The 22,197-nt window shown below is 33.5% G+C and overlaps 1 protein-coding gene across 8 annotated transcripts in view; it reads left to right on the top strand.

Moving 5' to 3' along the window:
- Positions 1-22,197, top strand: part of LOC123319500 (disks large 1 tumor suppressor protein) — a 693,102-nt gene that overhangs the window by 390,720 nt on the left and 280,185 nt on the right. The window contains exon 1 of one of the 8 annotated variants that reach the window (XM_044906522.1): positions 1,614-1,932. The exons of the other annotated variants lie outside the window; for them this stretch is intronic. Within the exon in view, the coding sequence (XP_044762457.1) occupies positions 1,849-1,932 (84 nt within the window). The 5' untranslated portion in view covers positions 1,614-1,848. Of the gene's footprint in view, positions 1-1,613; positions 1,933-22,197 lie in introns of those variants that run through there. 8 annotated transcript variants of the gene reach the window in all.

Genomic DNA, 22,197 nt, shown 5'->3' with positions numbered 1-22,197 from the left:
TCTAAACTTATTTGAATGTATTGAGCTATCGAATAAATCCTGTAAACAAGTATACTTTTTCGTACTTTCCGAATAAAAATGACTGTTTCTGAATATCAAACCTTTAATCTGATTAACAATTGATGGTTTATAAAATTTAAGTGACTTATCCTCGGACTTATCTGAATTACATTTGTTTTCTGCAATTGATGTGATTAAACAGAAGTTCAAATCACCATATCTGAAATTAAATTCCTTAATCTGAAATACAATAAACGGTTTCTGAAATAAACCTGACAAATTTGAATTTCAATTGATCATTTCTGAATTACTTCTGGAAATGTTGTAGCAGAACCTTATCTATTGTTTTGATACTTGATAAAAATCCATAATTGAACGCAACACACAAAAATTGGTGAATTTGTGAAATCATATAATATGTTTTTAGTTGTTTGGCATTGTAGACCCGAAATACGAAATTCATAACTGAACCTACAGAAGTCTCCCTGAATCCCTATCTGTTTTAAAGGCAGATTGCAGTTCCCTTTTTTTGCAATCTGTACCTCCGGAAGAGAAAAGGAAGAAAGTGTTGACAATTCACCCGTATAAATCACAAAATTATAAAAAATATAAGATATGAAAGTCTACTCTTTATTTCAGGGTAAAAATCCACCAAGTAATTTCGAACCGAGTTTCGAACTCATAAGTAATTGAACTCAGACAATGTTTTAGCTGACCCTCTTCATTTGCTGCTTAGTTTATTGGTCAGGAGAAAATTTTTTCGGATGATGGTAATCAAAAAATAATATGAAAACAAAACTAATAATTGAGTAGTTGAAAGCAACGTTTCGTAGCCTACATTATATGATCTCATAAAAAACAATTCAAAAATCTTCCGGCTGATTTCTGAATGAGAAATTCTCCAAAAAACTAAAAAAAAATGGAGAAACAGCCATATAACTAACGATATAAAACAAAAGTATAACATTTATTAAAATAATATAACGTAAAAACGTAAAAAGATGGGTAAAAGACGATTACTAATGAAATGAAACATGAAGTGAAATGATTGGAAACTAATACAAAAATCCGTCGATTAAAATTATTGTAGGTTAGATTTGAGTATTGTTTGTCGAAAGTGGTTGTTTTATGTTTGAATAAACACTATTTTCGACTCTTAAGATGTAATATAACAACAGCAACTTTTACAGTCCCAGTTGTTTGACATAGTCCCTTTGGTTCTCAAGATGTAGGGCTAGAAGAGGACCCGAGAAATATCTAGTAATCTGCTCGTATTGGGGTACTGCTCAATTTAATTTAATCATAAGTACATTCCCTCGAAAGAATCACCAATCAAGTGGGATTCGCAGAGGAAATAATTCGGTCGGTTTCCTGGCACCAACATCCGATATCAATTGTATGAAAAAAATTCAATGAACTTTATCAGTTGTATGCTCAGATAATTATCTAAGGATGTTATCGCTAATAAAGTAGATTCAAGGCGGTATTATTTCAGTCCTAGTCCCTGACCTTGTCGCCAATTTCTAAATGGTTGCTTTCGAACGGAGTCACCAGTGTGTGTCTATGCATCAACCCATGGTACCTATGGAGTTTGACGTTGATTCAGTCAGTACGACGTGACTAAGTACCGCGCAAGCACCTCAGGGCTATTCGGTAGTATTTTTATTGTGAAAACCCTAGAAAATTTATGTTTTACTTGTGAAGGGTAAATATTAGAAGTGCTTGGAGGTCGATGGAGGGTGTTTAGTGATTCGGTGGAACGGTGAATGTTGTGAAAAATGTGGATGGTGGTTCTGTGAATGAAAAATGGTCTCAGTTCCGCGATTGTTTCAGTGATAAAGTGCACCAATGATGCTGTTAACCAAAAAATCGCCGCGTCTGCAGAAAAAATCGCCAATTTTGAGGAATAAACCGAGTTTTGTCGTTTATGCGGTGAGTTACTCGAATATGGTCTAATGCAATGCTCTGAACCTGCTCGCAAGGTGACTAATGATGGAAGGGAAATGGTACTGCTAGATATCAAGTATAATGAGCGTATTGCGAACGAAAAATTGATAGCGTAACTGTTGTAATAATGACGCTACTGCTTAACGGTCTAATCTTAAGTTCTTGAACTTTTATCACTGAATCGCAGGTTCAACTGGCAGGTTATTGTAATAGTCGGATGAATTTTTATCAATTATTTGTTTGTGTTTCGTAAATATGCGAAAAATTGAAAATTGCACGACATCGTTTGGTTATTCGATCCACATATAAAATGTTTTGCCACTTCCGTCTTAATCACACCTGGATCTCTGAAATATAAGAAAGGCTAGAGTGTTCCATATTATTGTTGGGTATATTATTCTGACAGACATGAACGAAGATATTTTTTTCATTACATATTGTGAAGTCTCTAGGACACCAGAATTTTCATTCATACTGGGCGATCAAAATGTTGAATTACTTTTTGTTTGATTTTCGAGAACGTTATAATTATTCTTGTTTCTTTTTGAGCAGTTAAATGTGCAGATTCGGTGTTTTCAGAAATATATTCGGATACAATGATTTTATGAAATATCTTTGAAACGTCACAATTTGAAATAACCGTTTCAACCGTTTCCCAAAAAAAAATATTTCAAGTACTTAAAAATGAAAAATAAAACTGGGTATTTAAAATTTAAAGCGTTTTGTGTCAATTGCACAAGCTGGCAAAGTCGACTGAAATATGCGTTGATAATAAAGGACAACAAATACATTATCTTGATGAAATAGACAAAGATGGCTGTCTATGAAGTCTGCGACGAACGAGAAGGGTCGTAAAATTTTGTGGGATTTTTATGGTCGGTTGCTGTTGAGGCTCGTCAGTAATTACATGCCTTATGATGGCTGTGAATAAACAGCTGTTATTTTATAAACAAGCTGATCGGACATTGTTCTTTTTATTTTCTGGTAGACGCTGTTGCCAAATCGTAAACTTGAAACAAAGCGATTTAAATTTTAAAACCCCAAATTTGAAGATTGATTTTGAATAGTTTCCGTGGTGAATTTGAAAAAATCATGAATGAAACTCATAATTATTCAGTTTCTCAGTTTTAACTTTAATATGGAGTGATAACCCAAATTGAGGAGAATTCCCCATTGGATATGAAATTACGTTTTCAGGTTTAGTGCAATCTTTTAAGACGAAGAATTTCTGCTACAGAGACGATTCCCATTTCAACTCTCTGTTCTCGAAAACGACAAGAATTCAATTCAATAAATTCAATAAAAAACATAATCACAAAAATTCTTTCCCATTTTTTCTGAATGATCAATCAATTCTCAATTCGGACGTATGAATATAACAGTAATTTTAAATTTATTTCAACCAATTATTCACAATGCAGGGTGTTCCTAAATAAATGTAACGGTCAACTGTAGATTTCTCATGAAAAAAATATTTTTTTCTTCCATTTTTTCCTCTGGGTTCGTCGTTTCCGAGATACAGGGTGTCTTGTTAACTATGGTCGCTAAAAATAATGAAAAAATACTTTGAAATGGAAACTTAAAAACCAAATTTTGTTGGAATTAATAAACTTGTTACTTATCACTACTCATTCTTCCAATAACAATGCGTTAGCAAATTGCTTATAAAAGGCCAGTTTACTCGAAAACGTTTTATTTTAGAGCAATGAACCGACAGTATCTTTTTCATGTAAAATCGAGTGTAAAACACATCCGCGTATCAGAATTTGCTGGGCAAATACAAATTGGTTCAGTGGTGTAAAAGTTGGGGGAAAACCCTTGTGCAAATTCAATATCTCTGCCACTGGCACGTCTAATAAAACCGAGTAAAGTGCAAAAAAGTAGCTATTATTAGTGTGTACAAAAACTCAATTCTGTAATTCAAACCGTTCCTGAGACATCAGCATTAAACTAAAAAATATATAAATTTTTGACACCCTCGGAAACGAACACCCGGAGGAAAAAATGGAAGAGAAGAAAAATGTTTTTTTTTCATGAGAAATGTACAGTTGACCGTTGATACCCTTACTCCGGAACACCCTGTGTTCTATGCATGTTCTCTATGGTTCAATATGCTTAAATATTGTAGTTTCATCTATTCTATCATATTTCACGTCGAGTTTTTATTGAAGCATAGACAACATGGATGTATTCACCGAATTTCTATTTTAAATTATCTCATGATAGTGTTGAGTGATATTGCTTGAAATAAATAAGCATTATCTGAATGCTATAAATAGTAAATGATGTTTGAAACGAATAATTTGTTAATTTTGTTACAGTTGGAGGTGTAAATGACTCAAAAGTCGAAACACCTCAATGTTTGGCATTGTTTCTAAAAAAATAGGCAAGCGTCATTATTTTCGAAATATATTGTGCAAGATAAATTTCTTACGTTTTCGGGAACAGCGAAAGTTGAAATGAAAAAAATAAATACTCAGAAATTGTCACTACACCACTTTTGAAGACTAGTTAAATCTACAACAGAAATATTCTTCTGAAAAAGTGCTTGTACGTAATAACTTCCAATGCCTATTATGTACTATAGTTTTTCCGAGGTTTTTCCGATAGCATATTTGGATATCCCTTGAAAGATACTTTCGTGCAGTCAATAAGTCACAAACTCAAGTAACTCGCTTACGTGAAACACAATGTACATTCATTTCCTAAATATGTAATTCCGAAATTTTGTGATATTTCTGATATCTCCGAGGATATCTCCACTCGTTCCTCAAGAACTTTTTGTATATCTCGAATAACTTGGACATTTTCGACTTTTTGATATATTTCCGGTATTATTGAGATATTTTCGGTATTACTGCAATTTTCTCAATAATTTTCGAATATTTTCAAATTGTACGAATTATTTATAAAATTTCCTAAAATTTCTTCACATATTTCTGAGGTGAAAAGCCAAGCGTATCAATCGAGGTACATCTCTCTACAAAAAATGCACTTTCCACTTATTTCCGAATTCGTCAGATTCAAAAAATCGATCCAGAATATCCATCGAAAAAGTAGTCCTGTTCATACGTTATTCAGGTCCTTTAGGAGCAACGTAAATCACGATACGACCGAACGGGTTCCGGGAAAACCCATTAAACTAAACTCAAATAATGGGAATATCACCCACTTTCGTCTATATAATTTGAATTTAGATGCGATAAATTTCGCTTGATCGGATCCTGATCCTAAAATTGGCCTTACGTCCGATCCGTTCCTCTGCTGGATCGGTTTCTGTGGAATGAAATTAAACGACACGTGTTGGTTTTTCTATCGGAACTATACGGATTTAAACTTCACATAAAAAACTGCACTAACAGTAAGATAACATCGAAATGCAACAATGGGATAATATCATGATAATGGGGAATTCTCCTCAATTTGGGTTATCACAGCATATACAAGTTTAAACTGAATAATTATGAGTTTCATTAATGAATTTTACAAATGCGCCGCGGAAACTATTCAAAATCATTCTTCAAATATGAGGTTTTGAAATTTAAACCGCTTCGTTTCTAGTTTACGATTTGGCAACGGCGCCTACTAGAATATAAAAAGAACAATGGCTTGTTTATAAAATAACAGCTGTTAATTTACAGCTATCATAAGGCCCGTACTCAATGGCGAGCATCAACAGCAGCCAGCCATAAAAATCCCATAAAGTTTTACGACCTTCCTCGTTCGTCGCAGACTTCATAGACAGCCATCTTTGTCTATCTCATTAAGGTAGTGTATTTGTTGTCCTTTATTATCAACTCATATTTCAGTCGCTGTTGCCAACTTGTGCAATAGAAACGAAACGCTTTAAATACTTAAAATAATTTTTTTTGGGAAACGGTTGAAATGATTATTTCTAAATGTGACGTTTCAAAGATATTCCATAAAAAATACATCATTTTCGTCAGAAGGGGTATCCCCTATTGAAATATTGAGGAACCTGTGCTGTAGGTTCGTTTATTGGTCAGTAAATACATAATTATATGTAGGTATAGAACAAGTCAATAAGTACTCATATTATATCTAGTCATGCATAGGGGTTATCGGTCACAGAAAAATTAGAATTAGAATATCAGCCTATTTTGAATTTTGACCGAACAAAACTTTTCGGGAACAATATGGACATTAAGCTAGGTTAAAACAACATGCATGTATAACGACGGGTTTCGTAAAATTTTGATTGCCCGATCAACGATTTGACAGTAACTGGATTTCCAAAACGAAATCACTGAAACCTTTTCATCTCTGAAGTAGCAATTGAGAATAGTTGAATGGACGTATCAACATCATTATTTGATGACAGAATGAGATTCTGAATGATCATGACTGTCTATTCGTCAATCAAGCGTTGATTCCCCGATCAAGCTTTATGAAACTCTGGGTTAGTTTTTCTTTTTCTTATCAAAGCAAAAAATTCAAATGAAGTAAATATCAAATATCAATAAGCAAAAATTGATAATTTTTGAATCAACCCAATTTTTTTGGGTAGGAGTTGTGGACGAGAAGTGATTTCAAATTATTCAAGTCTGGCTGTAAATATTGTGGGCTGGGAAGCCCATGCATTCTGTCTCTCATGCCAAGGATCGAAATGATTTTTTGTTTATAGCTGTGAGCTGACTTAAAATTGAGGAGTCGGCCAGAGGACGTAGGTTTGCGGTACCATCTAGTTGTGATTTTGTTGTTGTCATCACGGATTACTTCGATGTCCGAGTATGGGATCCAAAAAATATCTGGATCTCAGTAAGAACCAACTACACCTACTCACTGGCTTTCTCACAGGACATTGTCGCCTAAAGAAGCATCTGTTGAGAATGGGTTTGTCGGACACTGACGAGTGTAGATTCTGTGGGGAGGAGGAGGAAACTCCTATTCACCTGGTTACGGAATGCTTTGCCATTGCAAGCCAAAGGAAAGAGTGCTTTGGACGAGAAACTTGTAGGAGTGGGGAATTATCCTCGTTGAAGCCGTCCCAGATATTGGATTTCATCAGATCTCTGGATCTGGAAGGCGAGCTCTAAAGGGCGCAATGAAAACAGCTCTGTTAGGGGGCACAATTGACCTTAAGGTCGCAGTGAACTGTAACCCCTTCACACTATATAAAACTATATATATATATATATATATATATATATATATATATATATATATATATATATATATATATATATATATATATATATATATATATATATATATATATATATATATATATATATATATATATATATATATATATATATATATATATATATATATATATATATATATATATGACTAACGTCGAGTTCCGTGACATTTCCTATCAGCTAACGGCTAGTTCCAAGACAATTGTATAGTTCCGGGACGGTCTTGGAATTGACATTATGTCTAATGTTGACTTCCAGGACCCAAATATCAGTTCCAAGACAGTCTTGGAATTGATAATATGACTAATGTTGCCTTCCAGTACCCTAATTAGGGTAATATACTGCTTACTTCCAGGACGGTCTTGGCATTGTAGTTTTCAAATATAGAAATATGTATTTCTCACGTTTAATTAATCCCAATTGCGTTTTTTCAAATTTCACTATATATCATTCGAAATCCTGCAAATCAGAAATAATGATCACCTGCGAAAAAGATTGAATACGTTTTCATTATCTCATTTTCGTTTTATAGAATATTGTGCTATATTCTCTTCTCAGTATTATAACCAGAAATATTGCAGAAGCATTTCCATTTACACAAGGAATGAAAATGGTTTTCTCATATATGTAAAAGCACCAGAGATGAAATTTTGCCAGCAAAGTTTGTCGATTGTAATATGAAAGCTTGGTGCATGGCAATTTTGCGAATGTTGATAATCACGAGCCATGAGGCAAATGATTTGGAAAAAAATGTCATGGGCGAATTTGACGAACAACAAAATCCTTGAATATTAAGCCTGAATTTTTATGTCGATTAGTATTCGACATGACTATTTGACGAGAAAATTTGTTGAAAAGTAATATAGTCATCATAGTGGCTTATTTTTCGAATGAATGGAGGACAAATACGTCAAAGGACTCCATCTTCAATTTACTGATATATGCTAAATATTAATTTCCTAAGCTATCGTGAATTCGAGAAATGTCAAAAATTTTATTATACAGGGTGATTTATTGGGAAATTCGCATACACTCATGGTATTTATGGGTCTACCATTCTTTGTAACCATGATACAAACTGGTTAACTAATTTTCTCAATTTTTTGAATTAATTTTGACTTATCAACCACCACATACATTTCGTGATATTTGATTCGTATGTTCAATGTCAGGAGTGCTATCGATTACCATAATAAAAAAATTTCTCATTTCAGGTCCGCCTCAAAAAAATTTAATGTATATGAATATTTTGAAATCTTGTTCACAAAATTGGAAAGACTAGACAAAAATAAGTGAGATTAAATGTATACCTGTAAGCTTGATTCAAACCTAGATGTTTCGAAATTATTGACAGATAATTTGCAGTAGCTTCAGGAGAGTTAATGTTGGTTATCTTCTTTAGATAAAAGTTGAATACCTTACATCAGTTGTAGATTTCAAAAAAATCAACATGCAGTAGTTGGGAATCTCTCGAAGGACTTAACGGATAATTACAAGAATGTTAAATTCTTCAACAAAAATCATCTTGCATCAATAGAAGTCGAAAGAATTGAAGGAAGTTTCAAGGCAAGAGGAACAGATGAATTAACAATTAATAGGTTGGATCGCATTCATAGAAGTTTATTTTTAATACTTTCATATAATAATAATTATATATTTATTCCACGATGAGATTCATCGAAAATCCTGTAAGGTGGTAACTTTTCGCATTCGTTCACCATAAAATAAAATCCCAAATGCCACCACTTTTTTGGGTCTCCCAATAGAAGAAAATTCTTTGTCATTCTTTTCACTCACAATATTTCTGATTGTGAAAACAATCAGCTGAAATATAAGTCGTTGAGATTCAGATGAATCATTATATAAATTCGCTTACATTGAATATGTTTGCTACGGTCAGATATATTGTAGATAGAGGGTGTAGGGTTACCTACTGTTTAAATGAGCGGACCTGAATTCTAAATAGCACTTCCTGAAACCCTGTCTTCTCTCTTTTTCAATCACTTTCGTCATTTTTGTAATGTTAATGAATATTAGTTGTGGCCACGGCGTTATGACATTAACGACATTTCATGAGTGCCAACCTTACTCCGTTCTAGTTACAAAAACTTGAGAATATTATTTTATGTCCAACCGAGTGCTAAAATAAAAGTGAATGGAGTATACTACATACACATTCCTGTTATTTCCAAACTATCAAAACGCATTTCCAGTGGAATGTAAAAGAACTGTGGTATTTCTATTATAGATTCATCCCCTCATTCTTAATATTTGAAAGAGGAAATATTCATACTGAATGCAATTATACGGTATTATATACATGTATTTGATTCTTATACGAAAGAAATTCATAGCAAGGGCAGACCTGTACTAAAGCGACTGATATTTGATCTTGATGATATGTCCATTGAGTTTCGAGAAAAAATATGAAATAGGTAAATTTTAATTTCTCAACTTGCGAACTTTCGATGAAAATTGTAGAAACCATCTTTTCATTCCTTATTCCGTCCGAATATATAAAAAACGGCAATAAAAACCTATTCTATTCCATACAGGCTGTCCCAAATTCGATGTTTCAATTTTTTGAATGCAATTACATACTGGGATTGACGTCTTTGAATTGGAAAAAATTGCGGATCTCGAAAATAGGTATATCTACACAGGGTGTCCCACGACGAATAAGATAGGGAATATCTAGGAACTCGATAGTAGTAGAGAATTACATATTGTAATATTGGTGTTGTGAATTAAAGCAGTTCTTGATATCATGTTACCCAATGAGCTTTGGAATTTCTATGTTGCTTCTCAGAAAACGATTCCATAAAACTATAACATTTCGTGATCTAAAACGATTAATTTAAGAACTACAGGGCACAGGCACATCTATACCGGGTGGCCCATCCCTTTCGCGGTGCTCATTTTGAGGAAGTAAATGAAGATATTTTGAAAATTCTTTCATGTGGTGTGTGTAGGATGACCCAAAGCACAATTTGAAATTATTGTCATAATTACAGGGTGTTCGAAAACAAAGATATAGACCTAAGTAGCCCTTGTTCAAATGTAACACCCTATATTTGACCTCAAAAATGGAATGGTAAGCTCAAGTTATGATGAGTTTCTTGATACATATTACATTATACCTTAGAAGCACCCTTTACGAGATAATGGCGAAAAATCGAAAATATGGAGTTTTTTTTAATAGCAATTAATGAAGAAACTAGTTGAACCAGCGATACAGACAGAATATTTTCGAGTTTTGTGTCCTAAGGCTATTAATTTCGGAGATACGGGGTGATTCATGATTATTGGCCTAAATTTGCGATAGCCATAACTCTGGACGGCAAGGTCCGATTTTGATCAAAATTTATGGGTTTGTTTACTTCAGAATGCTCTTTCAAACGGCTCATGAAATATCAATATTTTCAGGGCAGTACTCAGAATATCGTGATTTTTCATTCAAGCCCCAAAATCTATATTTTTTACATACCTCACAGAAATTTCGTTATTGCCCTGAAAAACTACATAATTTATTCTAAGAAATCTTATTTTCACTTTGCATGGCACACTTGTCACAAGGGAATAGGAGCCGGACGAATTCATATTTTATGTCATTTTTTCGAAATGCGGTCCTGTTTTTATTCCTTCGGTAATAGTATTTATTATCCTTTGCCGTGAGTCTGAATTATTTCAAATTCTGTTCAATTTTTCTTCATCCTAAAACCCCAGCACATACTTAGTGTTCGTAAAAAGTATTTAAAAGTATGCAAGGTCGAGCTGTAAATTTTTTCGAAATTACATACTGAATTTATAAACAAATGATGTAAACCATCTTGGAAAATATAATCCGTAAGTATATTTGCTTCATAAAACACATAAAATTTATTCTTCAACAATGAAAATGTACTATCATAAGAGATGTTCAAAATGGAGTTCTTCCATCTCGACACATTTCCTAGCTCTTGAAATCAGATTATTTATTGCTCTTCTTATCATATAGAGATTTTGTTGAACTTCTGCACAGGCTTCTTCTATCCTCTGCCGCAAATGCTCCCGTGAAGTTAGAAGTGTCTGTCAATTTTTCACGCACATTCAGTAGGAACTGAGGGTTTAAAATGAAAATGAGTTGAACAGAATTTTAAAAATTTTTAATTCTCGACCGAAGACAATGAATAATATCACCAAAGGAATAATAACAGGACCGCATTTCGAATAAATGACATGAAACATGAATTCGTTCGGTTCTTTCATTGTTGTTTTATGAAAGGAAATAACAATGTTATTCGGAAGAAAAAATTTAAATAGTTATGTGTGTTATGAAGTGAATACACTTACGGATTACATTTTTCAAGAGGGTTTACATCATTTGTATCTAAATTCAATATGTCATTTCAAAAGAATTCACAGCTCGACTTGGCATACTTTTAAACACTTTTTTACGAACACTCAGTATGTGCTGAGACAGCTGAGGGTTTGAAATGAAGAAGATTTGAACAGAATTCAAAATAATTCAGAATCTCGGCAGAGGACAATAAAAATTATCATCGAAGGAATAAAAACAGGACCGCATTTCGAAAAAATGATATAAAATATGAATTCCTCCGGTTCCTATTCCCTTGTGACAAGTGTGCCATGCAAAGTGAAAACTGAATTCCTTAGAATGGGTTATGTAGTTTTTCATGGTAATAACTAAGTTTTTGTAAGGGATGTGAAAAATATAGATTTTGGAGCTTGAATGAAAAATCAGGATATTCTGAGTACTGCCCTGAAAATATTTTTATTCCATAAACCGTTTGGAAGAGCTTTCTGAAGTGAACAAACCTATAGTGTTTGATCGAAATTGGACCTTGCAATCCAGAGTTATGGCTATCGCAAATTTAGGCCAATGTTCATGAATCAGCCCGTATCTCCGAAACTAATAGCCTTAGGATACAAAACAAGCAAGTTTTCTGAAAGGTCTGGATAACCTGCATTCACCATTGAGCTATGACCAACGACTCATGAAACACCCTGTATATCTCGTTGAACGTAAAAATTAATTTAATAATTTAATTATAATAATAATGATTGATTATTTTCATAAAATGTTACTACATCTGAACGTGATAGTTTCTGAACAATTTTCAATTTTTAATTCTAAACAAATAAACTATTTTCGCCATTATCTTGTAAATGGTCCGTCTAAGATACAAACTGATCTGAAGAAAATCATCATAATTTGAGCTTGCCATTTCATTTTTGAGTTCAAATACAGAGTGTTACATTCAAAAAAGTGCAACTTTGGTCTATATCTTTGTTTTCGAAGACCCTGTATATATATAATGTATATGACAATAATTTAAAATTGTGCTTTCGAACACCCTATACACACCACAAGAAACGATTTCCAAAATATCTTTATTTACTCCCTCCCTCCAGAGATTGGGAGTGAAAACCCTAAAAAGTTTCAGAAAATATCTACCTGTAGTTTTCAAATTCGTTCGGTTTAAACCGCATGTACTGGATTGTTAAAATCGTATACTCAGAAGGAACATAGAAATGCTAAAATGAACATTATGTCCCCTTATTGTTTTTGAATACGATGTCACGTGACTGACAACAAAAAACTCATAGTAACCATAATATCAGAAAGAGCTGCACCACTTGCACCTTATTGAAAAAATGTATTCAAAATTATTCCGCTATCTATATAAAGCCAGAGTTCCGGAAAAAAGTTTATTCGATTTATAAATCTGACATCTCTTGTTTTTTTTTATAAACTGTCCCTCCAGAAGAACAAATGCATATACAATATACATATATAAATGCTTGAAAACCGATGTCACTATAGAGGGATTATAGAATCATAGTTAATTTGAAACCCCAAAACTACAATTCTCTTCTACTCTCGATTTTTGCAATATTCCCTACCTCCACCGTCCTGGGACACCCTGTATATTTGTTTACCATTTTCGTCTGAACGTATCTAAAACACATGACTCTAATTTCATAGATATCAATAAGGCGAGGAAGGAAATTGAAAAATGACGAATTTTTTCGAAAACTATGAATAATACTTCATTTCTGAATGATAAAAATTGCACAGAATTTATATTTCGAAAAGTATCCCGAAAGAAATCACCTCAGCAGGAAAATGTTCATTGGGTTGAAAAATAATTTACGAAATTTCGGTTCTTCGGTTCTTCCAGTAGAACAGCGCTATATTCATTGTCATTTTTAAATAATAATGAAATGAACTAAAACAATTCTACACTTTGACAATTTATGGAGTTATCTATGCTTCGAATTCGATACTTTGATTTTTTTTTGCATCAAATTCTATGCACATCAAATAGAATCATCCTTTGAAATTCGGAAACTACACTATAATCTAGACAGTGTGATGGCTAACCGAGACTAACCGAGATACAGATTAATATACTTTCCACGCCACGCTAAATATTGAATCATTCAATTGAAAAATGAATAAAACATTTCGAATACTCCAATGAATATGATAGATCATCAAAGATTTTATTCTCTATGTTTCCGAATGTATTTCCTAATGTTCATTACGTAACAAGTGATGGTATGAAATTCAGTCAAAGTGCTTTCGGAATCAGGTGCTGCAATATTTTATTATGTATCACACTCGGTATCAATAATCAAGTGATGGAATGCTTACATTTTGTGATCAAACAATTCGAAACTAGAAGAGCTTTACTTTACATCAGTCTTGGAGAAAATTCATTTAAACGATGTTTTTTAATTTGGGAGAAGAAAAGTTGTTCTACTCTACTCTATTCTATGAGTTGAGCTGAAAATTTGAAACCCATACTAAGGCAGTTCTATAAAATTTTCCATTTACCAATTTTTGGTGGTGGCCATTTAGAATTTGAAACTTTTTTAGTAGTGTACTGTATTCAACTAGTCTAACCTAATCGACAGGTTGAGTCAAAAATGTGTACCTACTCAGCTTTCTGGGGGTGATAGTATATTGAAAAAAAGGTAGAGTTTGATTAATAAACTCATGGCCTAAAATGCATATTGAGAAAGATATATACTTCCAAAGTTGATAAAATTAAAAAGAATTCTCCGCATAAGTTCTAACCAGTATATTCCACCAGATTGAAATTTCGTGCATAAATGTATTTCTTATAATACATTTTTTTTTATTACATTTCTACATTTCTGATATTGTTATAACGGGTATTTTTAGAGGGTGAATCGTGATTTTTTGCGACAACTTCTTTGGTTGTATTCGTTTTGATGAAAAAAATTGAAGCATTCTATGGAGCGAAGAAAATTACATGAAGAAGGTACTTTTATCCAAATAAAAAAATTGAATCGTTTTCGAGATATTTGAGTTTATGTAGTCACATGATGTTAGCAGATTCTTTCATCGCCAGACTCATCGATAACGATATTTCAGCAGGCCATGATCAATTTTGTCCTTAATTTTGACGTTCATGTCATGAACATTGTTGTAGTTAATTTCTCGTGTGGTTTTTCTGCTTATTTTTTGCTATTTTCAACTGGAATTTTAAGAAATGAAAGGTTATTCGTTCTCTGAACAAACTGATATGCTTTTGATGCTTGGCGAGTGCTTCGGAAATGCAAATGCTGCTGTAAGTTTTATGCAGAGATGATTATATCATCGACAAAATTCAGAACAGAATTGTTCATGGCCTGCTAAAACATCGTCATCGATGGATCTCGCGATGAATGAATCTGCTGACATCATGTGACAACAAGAACTCAAATATCTCGAAAACGGTTCGATTTTTTGTATTTGGAGAAGAGTACCTTTTTCATGTAATTTTCTTCGCTCCACCGAATGCTTCTATTTTTTTCAACAAAACGAATACAATGAAAGAAGTACCAAAAATATTATGATTCACCCTCTGAGAACACCCTTTCTAACAATATTAGACAGAAATATAGAAGTGTAATAAAAAAATGTATTTCAACAACATACATTTATGCACGAAATTTCAACCGTTTAACAGTTATGCGGAGAAATTAATTTTATCAACTTTGGAAGGATATATCTACCTCAATATGCATTTTGGACTAGGAGTTTATATCAGACTATACTTACTTTTCAATGTACTATCACCCCCAGAAAGCTCGGTACACATTTTTGACTTACCCTGTATATACCAAAACTGAGCGAGTTGTGAGAATAAAATATTCAGATCGTCATTGGGAAATGACGATGGAATTGTGCAAATGGACTATGTAAAACGCCATCTTATGGCGCGTCCATCTTCGATTTGGTTTTTTCGTGGCTCACTAAATTTTACTATCCGAGCTCCTTCATTTTATACCTTAATTGAGGCAGTTGTGAGAAAAGACTGATCAAGTCACCATATACTGTGTTCAACTAACCGAGTCTTTCCATCACACGAAGATAATTGTACATTGTACTGTCACCGAATCTGAAAATTTGCTACACGTTTCAGGGCAATCGGTAGAAATCAAATGTAGTTGAAAAAGGGGTTGCAAATGTTGAGCGGACAGTCACGTACTTACAGAGCATATGTAATAGAGGCTCGTTTTGAAAATTATGTATAATGATATACAGGGTGTTGTTTCGACACGGAGCCTACCTAATTATTTTTTTGAAGCCGGACATGCGATGAGTAATTTTTGGAATTCGCTATCTCGGAAACTAATTGATTTGAAATAACATAAGTTTAATCAATACCAATCAGAATTGTGACGAAAAAATATTCAATAATAAAAAGGTACCTAAGGCCGTTGAAGGAAAGGAACTTTGTGTGGTTAGGACTTTAAAGTAAATAATTCATTCTTAATTTTTTTCATAGTAGGAGAAATTTCGTATCCTAACATTTTCTACTAAGTTTATTACTTCAGGACTTTTAATCAACACATGTCCACCATGTATAATAATTAAAAATGAGGAAATCTAGGCAATCAACATTAAACAACTTTTTTAGGCAAGGTCTTGGAACTAGACATTGCATGCAAAAATTGATATAAAAGTTGCCCCAAATGAAATCGGCATCTGTTTACTGCAAAACACGTGTTAATGCTGATAAGAAGGGTTCAAACTTTTCTACCTGATTCGAGCTTTTTAGGAACGAATTGCTCAAGATGCGTTCGAGTAACATTTCGTTTTGCGTGTTATATTGGATAAAATTGAATTTATGCCATGGATGATTCGAGAATTATTGATGTCCGGAATGCTCCAGAATGATGAAAATTTTCACTTTCATTGAAACTCTTGCGAAAACTGTCTCGTATATTGTCAAGTTCATATTTTAATTCATTCAGAACTTTGAAGTTCGGCAAGTTATGATGTAAATAATTCAATATTCTATTTGCCTCAAGACTCGAAACTTTTCGAGAAACGATTTATTTAATGATTTGATGACGAATAAATCAAAAAATTATGTGTGTTGATATTATATTTTCATTCATTGAAGAATATTTAGAATAATGAAGTTCAACAAATGTTACGAAAAAGATACTTATTCAATTAGCCTCATGATCCGAAACATTTCAGAATTTATTTCGTGTTTAGATAATCCGCTGCATATCGTTGTTCACAATACGACTGTCAATTTAGGACCATTTATAGAACGATTTAATTAATAGATCAACAGCTATCGAAAATGTTGGTCAGTCTATGAACTGACAACTCATTTTGTCAAATGACGGATTTCAGTATCAGACTGCTACATAGTATAATGAGAGTTCAAAAAAAATTGTATAGACTAAAGAATTTAGATGGTTGATATTATGTGTCGCTAACAGTCAATCACATTTCCTTCAGCGCAGTTGTTGTTTTGAAGAAAAAGTAGTAGATTCTCGCAAAATCCGAAACTCTACATGAATAGGCCCAGTTGTTCAGTTCGGGATTAAAGTTTATCCTAGATTGATTTTGACATTTCAGTTCAGTTCGGTCAGATCAATCTAGGATCATCTTAAATCTCGGCGTCATCCTGAACTGAACAACCGAGCTCCTTCATTTTATACCTTAATTGAGGCAGTTATGAGAAAAAACTGATCAAGTCACCATATACTGTGTTCAACTAACCGAGTCTTTCCATCACACGAAGATAATTGTACATTGTACTGTCACCGAATCTGAAGATTTGCTACACGTTTCAGGGCAATCGGTAGAAATCAAATGTAGTTGAAAAAGGGGTTTCAAATGTTGAGCGGACAGTCACGTACTTACAGAACATGTGTAATAGAGGCTCGTTTTGAAAATTATGTATAATGATATACAGGGTGTTGTTTCGACACGGAGCCTACCTAATTAATTTTTTGAAGCCGGACATGCGATGAGTAATTTTTGGAATTCGCTATCTCGGAAACTAATTGATTTGAAATAAGATAAGTTTAATCAATACCAATCAGAATTGTGACGAAAAAATATTCAATAATAAAAAGGTACCTAAGGCCGATGAAGAAAGGAACTTTGTATGGTTAGGACTTTAAAGTAAATAATTCATTCTTAATTTTTTTCATAGTAGGAGAAATTTCGTATCCTAACATTTTCTACTAAGTTTATTACTTCAGGACATATAATCAACACATGTCCACCATGTATAATTATTTAAAATGAGGAAATCTAGGCAATCAACATTAAACAACTTTTTTAGGCAATGTCTTGGAACTAGACATTGCATGCAAAAATTGATATAAAAGTTGAACAACAATGAGTATATTGAGTTTGATGTAACCAAAGCTTTCTCGAACTAATATATGGTAAAATGAACCGATATACAATCGGATGTATATGCTCTTTCCATATGTACAAAATGTCTTGGAACTCAACGTTAGTCATATATATATATATATATATATATATATATATTTGTCCAATAGACGTTTCCAGTCCCGATACGTTTCTAAGGCGACCTGAGACCCACATGATCCGAATGTTTTCTTCGAGTATATATGATGAAATAACGTTAATGAGAATTATAACTCCTTAGGCACACTTAGAGGGGAAAAGAATTCCTTCATTTGAAAAAGTAGCATAATCGATAATATTTTCCAAACCCGAGACATTGCACCAACTTTACAATCCCACATATACTCCAGCGGTAAATATGGCCAACGTTAACGATCCCGGCGCTGTTGCCAGTCTGACGGGACTGGAGCCGACAATTTCGATGTATAAAATGACGCGAAAAAGTAGGTGTTACGGTAGAAATTCATATACGTGTGAGTTTGTTGAGAAAGAAGTAATGTCTCAATATTCTCATGAAGCAAATTCCTTTTTAACAGATTCTTCCCAAATTCTGATCCATTAATAACATAACCTTGAGAGGCTGTATACATAAAATGATTGTAATAAAATATGAAAAATTAATTTTTAGCTTCATTCTGAAATCTATAAGGGGGTTCCTGAAATTCGTGCAAGTACTCCAACTATCATAAAAATGAGACAAAAATCAACAAAATTTATTGAAACACTGTTTACAAAAATTGAGATCTAGAGAGCGAAATATGAATTATTTTAATATTCCAGAGACAGACTCATCACACCTAATTCAACGTGTTCAGTTTCATCATATCATCCTGTATGTCGAATTGAAAATAATTGTTTCACTTTCCAAGAAGTCCGTGCCAAGCCCAGAATTCCTCCTCTTATGTATTTTCCAAATTGAAATAAAAAACAGAAAAATCTAATTCATTCCTATAAATATCGCGTCAATGAGATGTGAAATATTCCAAAACAAACTTTAAAACCAGAATAATCGTAATAGCTTTTCTCGATAGGTACAATCATTCATTAATGCGAAAGACTGAAATGAAATAACACAAACAAAAATGAGAAAATTGTTATAGATTACATACATGCATACATAAACTGCGTGGATGAACGAAAATGAAAGCGAAAAATACAAAACTGAAATATCATATACAAAAAAGAAAACAAAATTAGATATAACACCACAGTTCCTCACAGAGAGTACTTCCACCTGTCATAACTGTTTTTGAAACCGTTTACCGAGGTCGATCGCACTACGCATTCAGGGAGACGGTTCCAGTTGTGAAATATACGGTTAAGGAGAAAGTGTTAACATATGAATATAATGGCTAACAAGATAACAACAAAAAACTCGACACATTCCAAACCTTAATTTGATTGAATGATTGAATATTAAAATTATTCACATGGAAATCATGAATTTATCTGCAAAATCAAATAACCCAAATGAATAAACTAAATTTTAATGATATAGATTTTATGAAAACATGTAAAGAAAACAAATTACTACTAGTAATTATACTCGTAATAATTGCTCGAAATGCCACCGCCTTGTTTACTACATTTTATACATCGTTTTTGTAGTGAATCTGCAACCCTGCGAAGTTTCTGACGCATTTCAGCATAACACAATGTTATTCTTTCGATCAGGACCTCTCAAGTCTGAACGCTAATTTAATAAACTTTTCCTTTCAAGGTGTTCCAGGCATAAAAATCCAAAGGCGTAAGGTCGGAGCCTCTTTGTGGCCATCTTACGTTGACCCTCAACTCATGTTGAAAATGAGAAACCATAGTCGCATGGAAGTTTTCTCTTTTCCATACATGAGTTGAGGGTCAACGTGTGGTTGGCAGTCATGAGAAGTGAACTTTTCGTACGAGTAATATTTCCCGATCCGATTGATCCAAAGCATCTTGACAGACATATTGGAGAAAATGTCTGGTTTCAAATAAATGGCTGCCCAGCTCATAATAGCCGGAATGTACGGGAATGAATATTTTGGGGTGCAATGGATTGGAAGGTACAGTCCGGTAAGATGGCCAACAAGAAGCTCCGACCTTACGCTTTTGGATTTTTATGTCTGGAACACCTTGAAAGAAAAAGTTATCACAATATTTTGAATAGAATCTGAGTGGTGTTATTGAACTCTTTTCGTATGCAAACTAGATTTTCACACGTCCGCAAAACTATAAACGTCCGATGAAGTCAGGATCTTCGCCAAAAAAAAAATAATTTTAACTTTACCCTACTCTACCCTCTGCCGTCAATAGTCAAACGTTCCTCGCAGATTCCTTTTAAATCGTCTCAGTCGTCACTGAAGGTATTTAATTTCAGTTTATCCCAACAGTTGCGAAATAATTTACTAGTTACGAGAAGTAAAAATTTCAAGACATAGATGAGTTCCAGAAAATGTCAATTTAAATGTCAAAATTTGAAAAATCACTATGGTCTTTTCCAGAATTATTGACATCCCAGTAGGTTTTTAAAGTCCAGAGGCTCATAACAGCGTTTCTGGTGTTGGAACCTGAAGATGGGATGCGATTAGTCATCCCGAAACCGGTAGTTCTTGTAGAATAAATTGGTGAGAGACAGTTTTTAGGTGTTTTTATTTATTTTGGTATATTATATCATCTGTTCATTTCAGCTCAAGCTAATTCAAATATCTATATTAAACTTATATTAGGTATCACATCACTCTGTAAATTAACTTGTACCTATAGGCGAAAACCAATCGTGTAACTGAAAGTCCTCTGAATTGATAATAATTTTTATGTGTATTTTTATAAATGATCAAATTGAAAGTTTGACTGAGGAATACCCTTCCACCTCCTGAACTGAAAATTTCCAATTGTTAGTTCGGGATACTCGAGTAATTTCCAATATTTCATCTCTATGATTCAAACAAAAATGAAGGTGCTGAAGAATAGGTACCAGAGATAGAGTTTTCAAGAATAGTTTTTCAAGAATATAAGGACTTCATACTGAAAAAAACCTTTTTATCACTGTGGTAGGAGTACAAAATCTCCATTGCTTTTGTATATTGATCTTCTGAAAAATTTCTGGAAAATAGCTCCTGTCAACCAAATATAACTACAATGATGTTCAGGAAATTCGTAAATTCGTAAACACGACAGAGGGTCAAGTAGGGTGTGGTGAAAATACAATTTTTGTGCATAGGATCCTAAACGTGCCAGTGCTCCTGAAATTAGGTCACCTCACTTCGCTTAATCGGGCTTGTATAAGTTTCCATACGTGTGCTATTATAGTTCGTATACGAAAAGAATCCAATAACACCACTTCAATTCAATTCAAAATATCGTCATTGAATATTTCTCATGACGACTGTTCATCATACCGGGATCGTATAAGTTTTCTTATAGTACATTTGAGGTGTATAAATCGAAAAGATGACAAAATAAATTCTCAAGCTCTTCAACTGCAGCGTTGCCAAATTTTCGGACTAGATGCGTCGGTCAACTATGCGGATTATATACATCAAGTTCATGTCGCTCGAAGCGCCCTCGCACTGGCCAAACCCTGAAATTTTCTGTATATAATAACGAGTATAACCGACTTTTCAGACCCACCTGAAAATTCACCCCTAGCATCCCCTAACCCCCTTTATAACGATTCTATGGTCAAACGTTACCAGACCCGGAGCCGGGTCTGACAACGTCACTTTTGGACTGAAAAGTCGGTCGAGTATACCGTTTTGGGTCTGTATATGCGGTCGAACAAATCTATATATATATATATATATATATGGGAGGGAACGATTCACTCTACTTCGTATGAAATATCTTTGAAATGTCACATTTTTAAATAACCATTTCAAACGTTTCCCAAAAAAAAAATAATTTAAGCACTTAAAAATGAAAAATGAAACTGGGCATTTAAAATTCAAAGTTTTCATTTCAATTGCACAAGTTGGCAACATCGACTAAAATATGCCTTGATAATAAAGGACAACAAATACGTTATCTTGATAAGATAGACAAAGATGGCTGCCTATGAAGTCTGCGACGAACGAGGAAGGTCGTAAAATTTTATGGGATTTTTATGGCCGGTTGCAGTTGAGGCTCGCCAGTAAATCGCCTGTAAATCAACAGCAAACATTTTATAAACAAGCTGATCGGACATTGTTCTTTTTATTTTCTAGTAGGCGCTGTTGCCAAATCGTAAACTAGAAACGAAGGTGTTTAAATTTCAAAACCTCATATTTGAAGATTGATTTTGAATAGTTTCCGCGGTGCATTTGAAAAAATCATGAATGAAACTCATAATTATTCAATTTTAACTTGCATATGCAGTGATAACTCAAATTTAGGAGAATTCCCCCTTGATATATTGACGAA

This window comes from Coccinella septempunctata, chromosome 8, assembly GCF_907165205.1.
Source record: "Coccinella septempunctata chromosome 8, icCocSept1.1, whole genome shotgun sequence".
NCBI lineage: Eukaryota > Metazoa > Arthropoda > Insecta > Coleoptera > Coccinellidae > Coccinella > Coccinella septempunctata.
This window is presented reverse-complemented; position numbering and strand designations above follow the sequence as displayed.